The sequence below is a fragment of the Nerophis ophidion genome, linkage group LG01 (assembly GCF_033978795.1).
Source record: "Nerophis ophidion isolate RoL-2023_Sa linkage group LG01, RoL_Noph_v1.0, whole genome shotgun sequence".
NCBI lineage: Eukaryota > Metazoa > Chordata > Actinopteri > Syngnathiformes > Syngnathidae > Nerophis > Nerophis ophidion.
In genome coordinates this window covers 47,686,119-47,700,317 of record NC_084611.1, presented here as the reverse complement: position 1 = coordinate 47,700,317, position 14,199 = coordinate 47,686,119, and the positions used below count along the sequence as shown (strand labels likewise).

At 44.5% G+C, this 14,199-nt stretch overlaps 1 protein-coding gene across 1 annotated transcript in view; it reads right to left on the bottom strand.

Moving 5' to 3' along the window:
• The window catches only part of si:dkey-92j12.5 (multiple PDZ domain protein), a 184,013-nt gene that overhangs the window by 133,265 nt on the left and 36,549 nt on the right, over positions 1-14,199 (bottom strand). The window contains exons 11-14 of the mRNA XM_061910044.1: positions 10,415-10,628; positions 3,429-3,503; positions 3,004-3,083; positions 1,358-1,504 (exon numbers count right to left, since the gene is read on the bottom strand). Coding sequence (XP_061766028.1) covers positions 1,358-1,504; positions 3,004-3,083; positions 3,429-3,503; positions 10,415-10,628 — 516 coding nt within the window. The remainder of the gene's footprint in view (positions 1-1,357; positions 1,505-3,003; positions 3,084-3,428; positions 3,504-10,414; positions 10,629-14,199) is intronic.

Sequence of the window (14,199 nt, the reverse complement as noted above, 5' to 3'; positions counted from 1 at the left end):
TTGCACTTACAGATGTAGCGACCAACTGTAGTTACTGACAGTGTTTTTTGGAAGTGTTCCTGAGCCCATGTGGTGATATCCTTTACACACTGATGTGGCTTTTGGATGCAGTAACGCCTGACGTGCAGTGATTTTCTCCAGATTCTCTCAATCTCATATTTCATAGCGTAGATGGTGAAATCCCTAAATTCCTTGCAATAGCTACTTGAGAAATGTTGTTCTTACACAATTTGCTCAGGCATTTGTTGACAAAGTGGTGACTTTCGCCCCGTCCTTGTTTGTGAATGAGTGAGCATTTCTTGGAAGCTGCTTTCATAACCAATCATGGCACCCACCTGTTCTCAATTAGCCTATTCACCTGTGGGATGTTCCAAATAAGTCTTTGATGAGCATTCCTCAACTTCCTCACTCTTTTTTGCCACTTGTGCCAGCTTTTTTGAAACATGCTGCAGGCATCAAATTCCAAATGAGCTAATATTTGCAAAAAAGAACAAGGTTTCTCAGTGTGACCATGAAATATCTTGTTTTTGCAGTCTATTCAACTGAATATAAGTTGAAAAGGATTTGTTGTATTCTATTTGTATTTAGCATTTACACAACGTGAAGAGTTTGGTCGGGTAAAAGTGATGTTTTTGGTTTGCACCATGAGAAATGTGTCACGTTGTGTTCTTAGAATGTACTTGTCTCACCTCTTGGTGCCTGGTTTTGTGTATTTGGGATCCCCCAAATGTTAAATGAAAGCATGGAGGCATGGCAGAGATCTTTTTAAAACAATCTTGCCTTCTTTCATACTTTCGCTGAACATTCCTGAATAATTATATGTTGACTACTGTAGTTCAGGACTATATCTCCCAGGATCCTCTGTGAGGAGCAGGACCAAGTAGCCGGAGAGAGGGAAGTCTGGGATTCTTTGCTTAGGCTGCTGCCCTAGCAACCCAACCTCAGATAAAACAAAGGATGGATTCAAGTTTAAAAATGTTGAAAATGAGAAAAAAATATTCAAATGAGATATTTTGGTTTTCTCCACATAGAAGATCTTGTGTAAAGATTCTCCAAAGTCCTGAGATGTTTCATTTCAGAATTGCAAGTTGAATAATACTTGATTTCAGAATAAAAAACTAATTTTTACCTAAAAAGTCCTCCTCATTTTTAAATTTACAAATCTTTATTTAGGATGTTTTATCAAGTAAAATCAATAGCTGCACATACAGATCATTTCACTTGGTTTTAATAGTATTCTCCTTAAATCTGGACTTATTGCAGTGTGGACACAGTCTTAGACCAGAGAGTCAACTATGTGAACCACTACATTATTTTGGTCAAAGGTCAACCAAAAACTGCATGAATATTTTCTTACCTCCAGGATCTGGTCTCCAGAGAAGATCTTAGCACTCTGGCCAACAGGACCCTCAGGTAAAACTGAGCACAGGTAATGATGTCCTGCCCGGGCCTCCAGACTAATGCCCAGACCGCTAGTCTCACTGAAGCGCTCCAGCTGGCACACCTGAAAGATGGAAAAACGATGGTGTCCCACTTTTTCATTGTTGATGTTTGGAACAGCACTGTAAGTACTACTTAGTACCCTTACTCATAGACTTGGACTGATCAGATCTAGTCTTAGGCTTAGACTGATCAGATTTAGTCTTAGATTGATCACATTTAGTGATAAACTGATCAAATATAGTCTTGGATTGATCAGATCTAGTCTTAGATTTAGATTGATCAAATCTAGTCTTAGACTAAGATTGGTCACATCTAGTCTTACACTTACATGGGTCACAAATAGTCTTGGACTTAGATTGGTATATCTAGTCTTAGACTTAGATTGGTCACATCTAGTCTTTGACTTAGATTGGTCACATCAAGTCCAAAACTTAGATTGGTCACATCTAGTCTTACACTTAGATTGGTCACATTTAGTCTTACAGTTAGATTGGTCACATTTATTCTTAGACTTACATTGGTCACATCTAGTCTTGGACTTAGATTGGTCACATCTAGTCTTAGACTTAGACTGGTCACATCTAGTTTTAGACTCGTCACATCTAGTGTTAGACTTAGATTGGTCACATCTAGTCTTAGACTTAGATTGGTCACATCTAGTCTTAGACTTAGATTAGTCACATCTAGTCTTGGACTTACATGTGTCACATCTAGTCTTAGACTTACATTGGTCACATCTAGTCTTGGACATACATTGGTCACATCTAGTCTTAGACTTAGACTGGTCACATCTAGTTTTAGACTCGTCACATCTAGTGTTAGACTTAGATTGGTCACATCTAGTCTTAGACTTAGATTGGTCACATCTAGTCTTGGACTTACATGTGTCACATCTAGTCTTAGACTTACATTGGTCAAACCTAATCTTATATTGAAATTAATTAGATCTAGTATTACATTTAGATTGGTCACAACTAGTCTTAGACTTACATTGGTCACACCTACTCTTATATTGAAATTAATTAGATCTAGTCTTGGACTTCCATTAGTCACATTTAGTCTTAGACTTCCATTGGTCAACTCTAGTCTTTGACTTCCATTGGTCAAATCTAGTCTTTGACTTCCATTGGTCACATCTAGTCTTAGACTTCGATTGGTCACATCTAGTCTTAGACTTAGATTGGTCACATCAAGTCTTGGACTTAGATTGGTCACATCTAGTCTTAGATTGGTCACACCTCATTTTGTATTGAAATGAATTAAATTTAGTCTTAGACTTAGATTGGTCACATCTAGTCTTAGACGTAGATTGGTCATATCAAGTCTTGGACTTAGATTGGTCACATTGAGTCTTGGACTTAGATTGGTCACATCTAGTCCTACAATTAGAGCGGTTTAAGATTATAGCAGTATAGTGCAAGTGCAAACACAAAACTAGGGGACATGATAAAATGTGAAGTAGTAAGTCAGAAAAAACAGCTGATATTTCCAGTATGGAGTCACTGGATGAAAGACTGGCATGTGCCATACAAGGAGAAACATCTTGATGAAGAGACGTACTAGAACTTCATATCTGGGTCCAAGTGCATGCTGCCACCTCATCCTCAGGTCTTCTTCTTCTGCTGCTGTCAGCTTCACGCCTGGGATCACAAGACACGTGGTGTTCAAGTCCTAAGTCTTGAGTCCAGACTGTGGACACACACTTTCTCACAGTCACTTGCTGGCAGGCAAATATTTGATGGCTGGCAGCAATCAGTGCTTATTCAACACAATCAAGCCCAACATCAGCGCCTGATACAGGCTGAGAGGCAGAAAGATCTGGAAGGAGCTGAATGACTTGGATAAACACATGATTGCGCAACACTATAAATAGACGCTGATCAAAGAGCACGCTTTAGCGCCGCGTCGTCGCTCCGCCCTGAACCTACTTAAAGAGTATCAGAGCGAGGCTCATCATCCACTCCTAGACTGCAGAAAGACTTTACCATTTCTGGAATCATGTCGGGGTCTTCTGTTGGCGTATGCTGCGTGGCGGGATATCTCACGCAGAGAACATATTCCTGGGAGGAGAGGATTCAACCGTAAACATAGTCCGTACACAAGCGTACACCCACACTGGATCATGGGATTAGTCATGTGCCATACCACTGATTTTATTCTCCAGGCTCATGCTTGGTGCAAATATGCCTCATGTGGGGGGGGGGGTTAAATTGCATAAAACATTAGGAAAAGTGTAAGAAAAAAAAGAGCAAAAAATGGGAATGTGATGAGAAAAAGCTGAACAAATAATAGCTGACAATAAATAATAATAATAATGTGGGCTCTACCGAGGATGTCGTTATGGCTTGTGCAGCCCTTTGAGAGATTTATGATTTAGGGATATATAACTAAACAATGATTGATTGTTTGAATAATATAGTCACCTAGGACACGTTTTGTCTGTTTTTAGAATGTTTGAAACAATAATAAAGTTTGGACACCCCTGATCTAAAATATTAGAAGCTATCAAAATAAAATTATTATAATTCTTTTAATATTAAAATACTTTCAGGCATGCGATTTAAACTTAATGAAAAGGACAGAAAATAAGCCGGTGGTTCGGGGGGCCGCGTGTCCCCTGCCAGGTCCAGGGAAGCTCCCGGTTTTTCAGAAATTGAAAATGCAATACTTAGCAAGAAAAAGCAGCATTTAAATATGTTTGAGTGTTTAACATTTTTTTTAAATGATCAACAGAGTTGACATAAATAAATTCATCCAAATGAATCACTATGTCTGTTTCAGTCACTATGTTATTTAGTCACTACAGTAATGTATTCACATCCACAGGAACCATATGGGTAAGCCTACTCTTTACAGTATTTAAAACCTTACTCTTGTTCACTTCACAGCCACAGATGGTTCATCTACTTATTGACTTTATTTACACATTACTTGGTCTGTATCAGTCACTATGTTATTTAGTCACTCCAGTCATTACAACTTGTGTTCACATCTACAGGAACCACATGGGTTAGCCTACTCTATACAGTATTTACAACCTTACTAGTGTTCACTTCACATCCACAGATGGTTCATGTAGTTATTGACTTTATTTACACATTACTTGGTCTGTATCAGTCACTATGTTATTTAGTAACTCCAGTCATTACAACTTGTGTTCACATCCACAGGAACCACATGGGTTAGCCTACTCTGTACAGTATTTACAACTTTACTAGTGTTCACTTCACAGCCACAGATTGCTCATCTAGTCATTGACTTTTTTTACACATTACTTTGTCTGTTTAAGTCACTATGTTATCTAGTCACTTCATTCACACATTACTTTGGCATTTTTTCTTTGATAGTTCTGACAAATCTCATGATTAAATAATTATTTAATAATTTGCATGTTGTGGGCTACATGTACCAAGTTATATGGCAATCTGATTTGTTTTAACAGTAGCCTTTATACACACCTTGGAAAAATTTATCCGTGGAGAGACGCAGCCGACGGGCCGACGGCGGGCTGTGAGAGACACCCTTGGCCAAGAGGAGGCCAGGAGGCGGGGCATGCGGCGGCGAGGAGAGGCGTGACGCATGCGGAGCGGCACGAGAGCGGCATTTTCAGTCAGGTGCGTACAACACACACCTGCTCACAATCTCTCCATCTGCTGCTAGATCATAAGAGAGGAGAAGGGGGCATGATCAGGAGGCAGTACGGAGGAGGAAACCATGGCAACGACACCAACGATGAGAGACAGAAAAGACATGAGCACCCGCGGAAGACGCAAAACCCGGCCACCGAAAGGTGCGCAAAGACGAGCAGCCAAGGGCGCGCTAGAAAGTGGCGTGCCCGATTGGGACACAAAGATGCCATTTATTGAAAGAATAAATGTATGTCAACCCTGCTACGAGGTGTCGTGCGTCCATGGTCCTGGCAACCCACACGGTGATGGCGGGAAGACCGTCACAATTGGCGCCCAACCAAGAGAAGAACCATCGGAAGCGGAGGACGACGACGTCATCTGGGCTCTCGTGGCGAGTTATACCAGGCTGCTCGAGGAGAAGCGCCGTGAGACTCAAATGCTGGAAGCGCTGTTGGAGCAGGCCGACCACCAGGCCGAGCTGTGGGCCAAGAAGATAGAGGATGAAGAGACCCGGGCAGACAGTAAGAAAGACAAGGCAGAAGAGGCGCCACCTGCTGACAATAAAAAGGCAGCAGAGAAAGTAGCCAATTGTCAGGCTTTCCTCTGACATTTTGACTACGTTTTAGTTTTTTCCTCTGCATTTGTTTGTTTCCTCTATGTTTAGTATTTCCTGTCCTTAGTTCCTGTCTAGTGCTCTTATTTTGCTTCGGCTTCCTGTCTGTCTCCCTGTGTGCTGTTAACACTCAGCTGCGGCTGATTGGCATCTGGTCACACCTGATGTCAATCAGCTAGCTCCTATTTTGCCTGCTTTGTTCCTCCAGTCAGGGCTGTATCATTGTATTGTCGTGTCAATGTCATTTTCTATTTGTCATTCCTACTGGTCGTGTGAATGCAGCGTAGCGGTAAGCTATAATTGGTAGATGTTTTGTAGCTTACTGTTTTTTGTTCCCTGCTTCCGATTTGTTTGTTCATAGCCCTTAGTTTGTTATATCCGCCCACGTGCGTGCTTTTTGTTTGTACCCTCTGTTTGTTGTAGTTGTAGTATTTTAAATTAAAACCATATTTTCCCTTTCAATGCCTGCCTCCATTACTGTCTTGGGGTTCGTCACCAAATAACTCTGACAGAATGATCCAGCTAAATACGACAGAGTTGTCCATGGCGGAGAGGCTTAATTTAGCGCTAGAGCTAATGGCTAATTTAAAAAGAAGTTCGGCCGCATTTCAAGCCCTCTCCCACCAACCCCTGTTGACTGTGGGCCTATCTGGGGGCGTCTTGGAGCCGCCCCTTGAGGGGGGGGCTATCAGTGGCTGTGCAGCTGAGGATGCACAGCTACTTCCCGTCCCAGTTGGACTCCAACAGACGCCACCATCATCTCCGGTGGGCCGGCAGACGCAACCATCACCTCCGGTGGGTCTGCAACCTACGGCGCCATCACCTCCAGTGGGTCTGCAAACTACAGCGCGATCATCTCCAGTTGGTCTACAACAGACGGTGCCATCTTCGGTGGGCCGGCAGACGCCACCATCACCTCCGGTGGGTCTGCAACCTAGGGCGCCATCACCTCCGGTGGGTCTGCAACCTACGGCGCCATCATCTCCTGTGGGTCTGCAACCTATGGCGCCACCACGCACTCCGGTGGGCCAGAAGACTCCACCACGCACTCCGATGGGCCCGCAGTCTCCACCACGCACTCAGGTGGGCCAGCAGCGGGGGGCGCCACTACGCACTCAGGTGGGCCAGCAGCGGGGGCGCCACCACAAACTCAGGTGGGCCAGCAGCGGGGGGCGCCACCACGCACTCAGGTGGGCCAGCAGCGGGGGCGCCACCACGCACTCAGGTGGGCCAGCAGCGGGGGGCGCCACCACGCACTCCGGTGGGCCAGCAGCGGGGGGGCGCCACCAGCCCACGCACTCCGGTGGGCCGGCAGCAGGGGGTGCCACCACCACGCACTCCGGTGGGCCAGCAGCAGGGGGCGCCACCACCACGCACTCCGGTGGGCCAGCAGAGGGCACCACCATACACCTGTCGGCCACAGAGGTGGTCATTTCATGGGCGACCGCCTCGCAAATGGCAGCGGCGTTCCAGTGGCCGTCGCCACTTGACTCTTCCCCTTTGGGTGTGGGGTCATTGGCGGCCCACCACCTTGTCCTCCCTCCACCCTCCCTTGACTTTGGAATGTTTTTTTTTCTAGGGGGGAGGGTTTGTAAAACGTCTGGTATCCGTTATGGGAGGGGGGGCTACTGTCAGGCTTTCCTCTGACAGTTTGACTACGTTTTAGTTTTTTCCTCTGCATTTGTTTTTTTCCTCTGTCCTTAGTTCCGGTCTAGTGCTCTTATTTTGCTTCGGCTTCCTGTCTGACTCCCTGTGTCCTGTTTTCACTCAGCTGCGGCTGATTGGCATCTGGTCACACCTGATGTCAATCAGCCAGCTCCTATTTTGCCTGCTTTGTTCCTCCAGTCAGGTCTGTATCATTGTATTGTCGTGTCAATGTAATTTTCTACTTGTCATTCCTACTGGTCGTGTGAATGCAGCGTAGCGGTAAGCTATATTTGGTACATGTTTTGTAGCTTACTGTTTTTTGTTCTCTGCTTCCGATTTGTTTGTTCATAGCCCTTAGTTTGTTATACCCGCCCACGTGCGTGCTTTTTGTTTGTACCCTTTGTTTGTTGTAGTTGTAGTATTTTAAATTATACTATGTTTTCCTGCAAAATGCCTCCCTCCTTCTCTGCATCTTGGGGTTTGACACAAAATAACTGTGACACGAATAAGGAAGAACCAGAAAACAAGAAGCTTGAACATATAGTGGACAAGATGGATGAAGAGGAAGAAGTTTATGATAAAGAAATTTACGTTGAAGAAATGTATTTTGAGGATGAAATTGACATTGACGATGAAGATTACAACGATGAGGAAGATTATGATGAGGAAAAAATGTATGTTAAGGAAAAATAAATAATTGAAGAAATTCTGGAAGAGGAGGAAGATTATGACGAGGAGGAAGAGTATGATGAGGATGAAAAGGAGAAAGAAGAAGAAATAATTGAAGAAATTTTGGAAGTTTATGAAGATGATAAAGATGAAGAAGTAATTAAAGATAAAGAAGAAGTTAAAGAAGAGGAATTTGAAACTCGAGGAATTGAGAAAGAAGAAGATATACTTGAAGAAATTCAGGAAAATAATGAGGATAAAGAAGTTGAAGATGAAGAAGAAATTTAAGGAACTCAAAAAATTGAGAAAGAAGACAGTAAAAAGGTCGAAGAAGAAGTCAAAGAGGACAAAGAAGAGGGCAAATAAGAAGCCAAAGAAATTGGAGCTCGAGAGGACAAAGAAAAATGAAAAGACAAAAAAGGAAAAGGCAAAGACAAAGAAGAAAAAGGAAAAGACAAATAAAAAGGAAGAGACAAAGGAAAAGACAAAGAAGGCAAGGAGAAGGCAGGTGGTCGGGGCAGTTTTTTCCCCCCGATCCTTCAGAAAAGGGTGGGGGGGGTACGCTCAGCCGGACTGAAGCCCGGCTTCGAACTGGTGGTGGAGGACTGTGGATAGACGCAGCCGACGGGCCGACAGCGGGCTGAGAGAGACAGCCTTGGCCAAGAGGGAGGCCAGGAGGCGGGGCATGCGGCGGTGAGGAGAGGCGTAACGCACGCGGAGCGGTACAAGAGCAGCAATTTCAGTCAGGTGCGTACAACACACACCTGCTCACAATCTCTCCATCTGCTGCTACATCATAAGAGAGGCGAAGGGGGCATGATCAGGAGGCAGTACGGAGGAGGAAACCATGGCAACGACACCAACGATGAGAGACAGAAAAGACATGAGCCCCCCGCGGAAGACGCAAAACCCGGCCACCGAAAGGTGCGCAAAGACGAGCAGCCAAGGGCGCGCTAGAAAGTGGCGCGCCTGATTGGCACACAAAGATGCCATTTATTGAAAGAATAAATGTATGTCAACCCTGCTACGAGGTGTCGTGCGTCCATGGTCCTGGCAACCCACACAGTGATGGCGGGAATACTGTCACAGTATCTTGTTTTAGTTTTGGGCGTACATTAGGCGTACGCAGGCATGATCTACTTCTTCCTGAAAATAGCCTAATTTCTGCTATACATTTGTTTTTGAAAAAACGCTTGTCGATTCAGCTATTATGGTCCCAGACCTTAACCCCTAGGAAGAGGCAGTGGAAGTTTGTAGTTCCTTGGAGTAGTCCAGTCCATCCAGCTGGATTCAGGGACTGGATTAAAAGGGACGGCGTGGCGCAGTGGCAGAGTGGCCGTGCGCAACCCGGGGGTCCCTGGTTCAATCCCCACCTAGTACCAACCTCGTCACGTCCGTTGTGTCCTGAGCAAGACACTTCACCCTTGCTCCTGATGGGTGCTGGTTGGCGCCTTGCATGGCAGCTCCCTCCATCAGTGTGTGAATGTGTGTGTGAATGGGTAAATGTGGAAGTAGTGTCAAAGCGCTTTGAGTACCTAGAATGTAGAAAAGCGCTATACAAGTACAACCCATTTATCATTTATCATTCAGTTGCATATCTGGCAACCCCAGCCATTGAGAAGAGGAGGGGACTATATAATTTTGACCGTGATTGCAGTACCATTTCTGGCCACATTATTACATATGGCTCCTTTAACTGATTAAAACACAAAAGTTGCAAATGTTGTAATAATTAATATTAATACCAATGCAGCTGAGGTAGGCTCCAGCACCCCCCGTGACCCCGAAAGGGACAAGCGGTAAAAAATGGATGGATGGATACTCAGTCACCTATAAAACAAAGCTGTTTTTAGCATGTTTTAAATAAAAACATATTAAATACTTTAACTTTTCAGTATGTTTAGACTAAAGTATAAACCTACATAGTGGCCTAGTGATTAGACTGTACGCCCTGAGATGGGTAGGTTGTGAGTTCAAACCCCGGCCGAGTCATACCAAAGACTATGAAAAAATGGGAGCCATTACCTCCCTGCTTGGCACTCGGCATCAAGGGTTGGAATTGGGAGTTGAATCACCAAAAATTATTCCCGGGCATGGCCACCGCTGCTGCCCACTGCTCCCCTCCCCTCCCAGGGGGTGATCAAGGGTGCAGAAAATAATTTCGCCACACCTAGTGTGTGACAATCATTGGTACTTTAACTTAACAGTGTGAAACTGTGAATTATTTGATTTGTGAATGGATATCAGAGCACGAAGATGTGGTATCGGCAGTATCGCACATGACTAAATGCGATCCAGTGTCCAGTGGAAAAGCGATTAGAACATGCTGTGTCATGATCATCTCAACATGTGCTACTTCCTTCAGGTCCTAAGATGTGAAACTAGTGCTAGACCATGGCATGAACCCACCCACCTGTCTCATGGATCCGGTTCAGGCCCACCTTGTAGGGGTCACCCTCCTGGAAGCTGTGCGAGTGGCGCAGGGGGTGCAGGGGGGGCACGGGGGGCAGGATGTGGCTGAGACACACCGCCTTCCTCAGAAGTCTCAGGCGGACCATGGGGCCGGTCCTCCTTAGCACCTCCATGGCCCGCTGCTCGCTGCAGCCCTGCAGGCTCACCCCGTCCACCTGGGAAGGTCAACACACAGGTGAGGAGCACGCAGGTGACGCATGCGGCTCTTTCGCGCCACCCAGGAGCTTTTACAAAATATGTGTGAAAATGGAAAAATCCCACAGTTTATATTAAACATGCTTCACTGATGAGAGGATTTGCCGAGCGTCATTTTGTCCTACTAATTGCGCCGGTCCTTGAACTCACCGCAGTTGTGTGGACTGTGAGGCAACAGTTTGTTTACATGTACAACTTTCTCTGACGCTGCAAAAGAAAGTGTTTTATGCCGCTCCTTCTTTGTCTCATTTTGTCCACCAAACTTTTTATGCTGTACGTTAATGACGTAATTGACTTGTGTTGAGTGCGAATCAGGCATATTTGGTCAGCGCATGACTGCAAGCTAATCCATGCTAAAATGTTATATAGGCTAGCTGTATGTATACATTGCATCATTATGCCTCGTTTGCAGCTATATTTGTTCAGATTAAGAATCCATTACACAAGTGTAAAAAGAAGTTAACCACACTAATATTAAATAAAACGTTACCATCTTAAGGGCATTTGCCATTGAACTGCACAAATTTGTTAACTCCTCTTGGATAAAACGAGTAAATTCTAAATTGAAATATTTTCCTTATTTCGATGTCTCGCTCGATAGCATTAGCTAGTAGCAGCTGGATAGCGAGACATAGAAGACTTCGGGCCTGATCTACTAAGATCCAAATGCCATACGCTTATTAGCATGTGCAAACTATAGTGGGAGTGTTGCGTGTGATCTACTAAGACTGCATGTACAATTAAAAAGTGCTGCAGACCGCCTTGTTTTTAAAGAGGATTTAGCGTGTAGTAGCATCGCCATGGAGACACTCATTTGCTGCACATTCATGTAATCATGCTCCTGCACACATCTGCATTTTGTAATGTTCTCAAACACGCAGCAGACATAAACCACTTTTTATGGGCATTTTAGAAGAGGTCCTGCGGTGCATTGACATTGGAAAGCTCTTTTTTTTTTTATAACACTAACTGCGAATGTGAAGGAGAATAAGCAAGAAAATGCACATTGCAAAGAGTTGTTGTTCACATAAGAGACATGTTAGTGATGTGGAGGGGGGCGTGGCCTGCGGGTCTGCCACGGAGCGGGGTGTGTAAGTACCGGCCTCGAAGCCAGTGACAGGTGAGTAGATTCCCCAGCTGGGAAATTGTTACCTGTTGTCCTTATTAGCAGCAGCCGAACAGAGACACGTTGGGAGTTGGAGTGAAAGTGACCCATGCAGGAGAGCGCAGTGAGATGAACGCACAGAGACAGAAAAGAAACACGCCAGACTGGAAAGTCCCAGAGATATTGCTGGAAAGCAATCCAGAGTTGTGTGAATGTCAATAAAAAAACTTGCTCAACCCTGTACACCCGGCTCAGACAGATCTATCGGCCTCAGGAGAACCCACCACAAGAGGGAAACTTCTACACTAACGTCATTAAAAAACCACCCACTCTTTAAGTCATCCAGCAGCTTTTAAAATAAAAAAATATTATTGCTGAATAGACGATATTTGTATTTGTGACAGTCCAAATACGCAGGACAGTGTGTTTGCCCCTACTTTTTACATTATATAAACAATGAAGACACAAAGTAGCGTTCGCAGTTGAGTTTCAATCTTGATAAATCACAAAGGGTGTGCAGAATAATTATATGTGCATCTTTTCCCTCTGTCATGATCCGTGGCCCGGATCATGTTTTGTTTAGTCATGTTCCGTTAGTTTTGGACTCCCTTAGTTCCTGTTTTGTGCACCTCTGGGTTTGTTTTGGTTTCCATAGGGGTGAATTGGGTTCACCTGCCTCTGGTTAGTGGTTGGCCCGCTCACCTGCTGTCGACCACTAATCAGAGAGATATTTATTCACGTTGCTCACCACACTCGGTCTGGCTTCATTCTTTGCTTCATGCAACAAGTTAGGTTTGGTTATTCCTGTGATTCTTGATTCTTGTGCCTGCGCTAAGCTTCGCCATAGCTTCCCATGTTATCGGACTGCTTTTCTGTTTATTCTGGTTTTCTGGACTGATTCATGGAAAATAAATCCTCCTCTTACCTGCACACTTTGTCCAGAGTGGTCCGTCTGTATCCCAGGAGAACGACCGCGCATAAAAATGTGCCACCCGCGTAACAGAATGAAGCCAGGCTGAGTGTGGCAAGCAACGTGAATAAATAGCTCTGTGATTAGTGGTCGACAACAGGTGAGCGTGCCGACCACTAACTAGAGGCAGGTGAACGCAATTAATCCCCAGGGAAACCAAAACAAAACATGATCCGGCCTAAGGATCATGACAACCTCCCAGTATTGTGGACGTTCTGATGATCATTTATTTAGATACGCTAAATGGATCCACTCCTTATTCTGCTCACTGAAGAGACGCAATCCTCTGCTCCCATGTTTAGTTTTGCCCGTGCTGTCAAGTTTGCACGTGTTTTTGTACGCGCAAACTTTCAGTGGATCAGGCCCCTAGTTCTCCCAAACATGGGGCCAAAGAGAGTGAGTGTGCTGGCTAGAAGAAGAGGATGGAGAGCACTGACATAAAGACGGACACGGATGTGGAAGTTACATCTGTGGCTGGGGCAGAAGGACAAATGTCAGCTTAGTACAAACCCCGTTTCCATATGAGTTGGGAAATTGTGTTAGATGTAAATATAAACGGAATACAATGATTTGCGAATCATTTTCAACCCATATTCAGTTGAATATGCTACAAAGACAACATATTTGATGTTCAAACTGATAAACATATATATATTTTTTGCAAATAATCATTAACTTTACAATTTGATGACAGCAAGACGTGACAAAGAAGTTGGGAAAGGTGGCAATAAATACTGATAAAGTTGAGGAATGCTCATCAAATACTTATTTGGAACATCCCACAGGTGTGTAAGCTAATTGGGAACAGGTGGGTGCCATGATTGGGTATAAAAACAGCTCGCCCCATCCTTTCTTGTGAAAGGATGGGGCGAGGTACACCCATTTGTCCAAAACTGCGTGAGCAAATAGTCAAACAGTTTAAGAACAATGTTTCTCAAAGTGCAATTGTAAGAAATTTAGGGATTTCAACATCTACGCTCCATGATATCATCATAATGTTCAGAGAATCTGGGGGAATCACTCCATGTAAGCGGCATGGCCGGAAACCAACATTGAATGACCGTGACCTTCCATCCCTCAGACGGCACTGTATCAAAAACCGACATCAATCTCTAAAGGATATCACCACATGGGCTCATGAACACTTCAGAAAACCACTGTCACGAAATACAGTTTGTCGCTACATCTGTAAGTGCAAGTTAAAGCTCTACTATGCAAAGCGAAAGCCATTTATCAACAACATCCAAAAACGCCGCCGGCTTCTCTGGGCCCGAGATCATCTAAGATGGACTGATGTAAAGTGGAAAAGTGTTCTGTGGTCTGACGAGTCCACATTTCAAACTGTTTTTGGAAATTGTCATGTACTGTTTTGTCATGTTCGAGCCACGGTAGCCTGTGTTCAGTGTGTGACGTCACGAGAGCGGGGGAGAGTTGAACTCTCGAGATGGTTAATAAA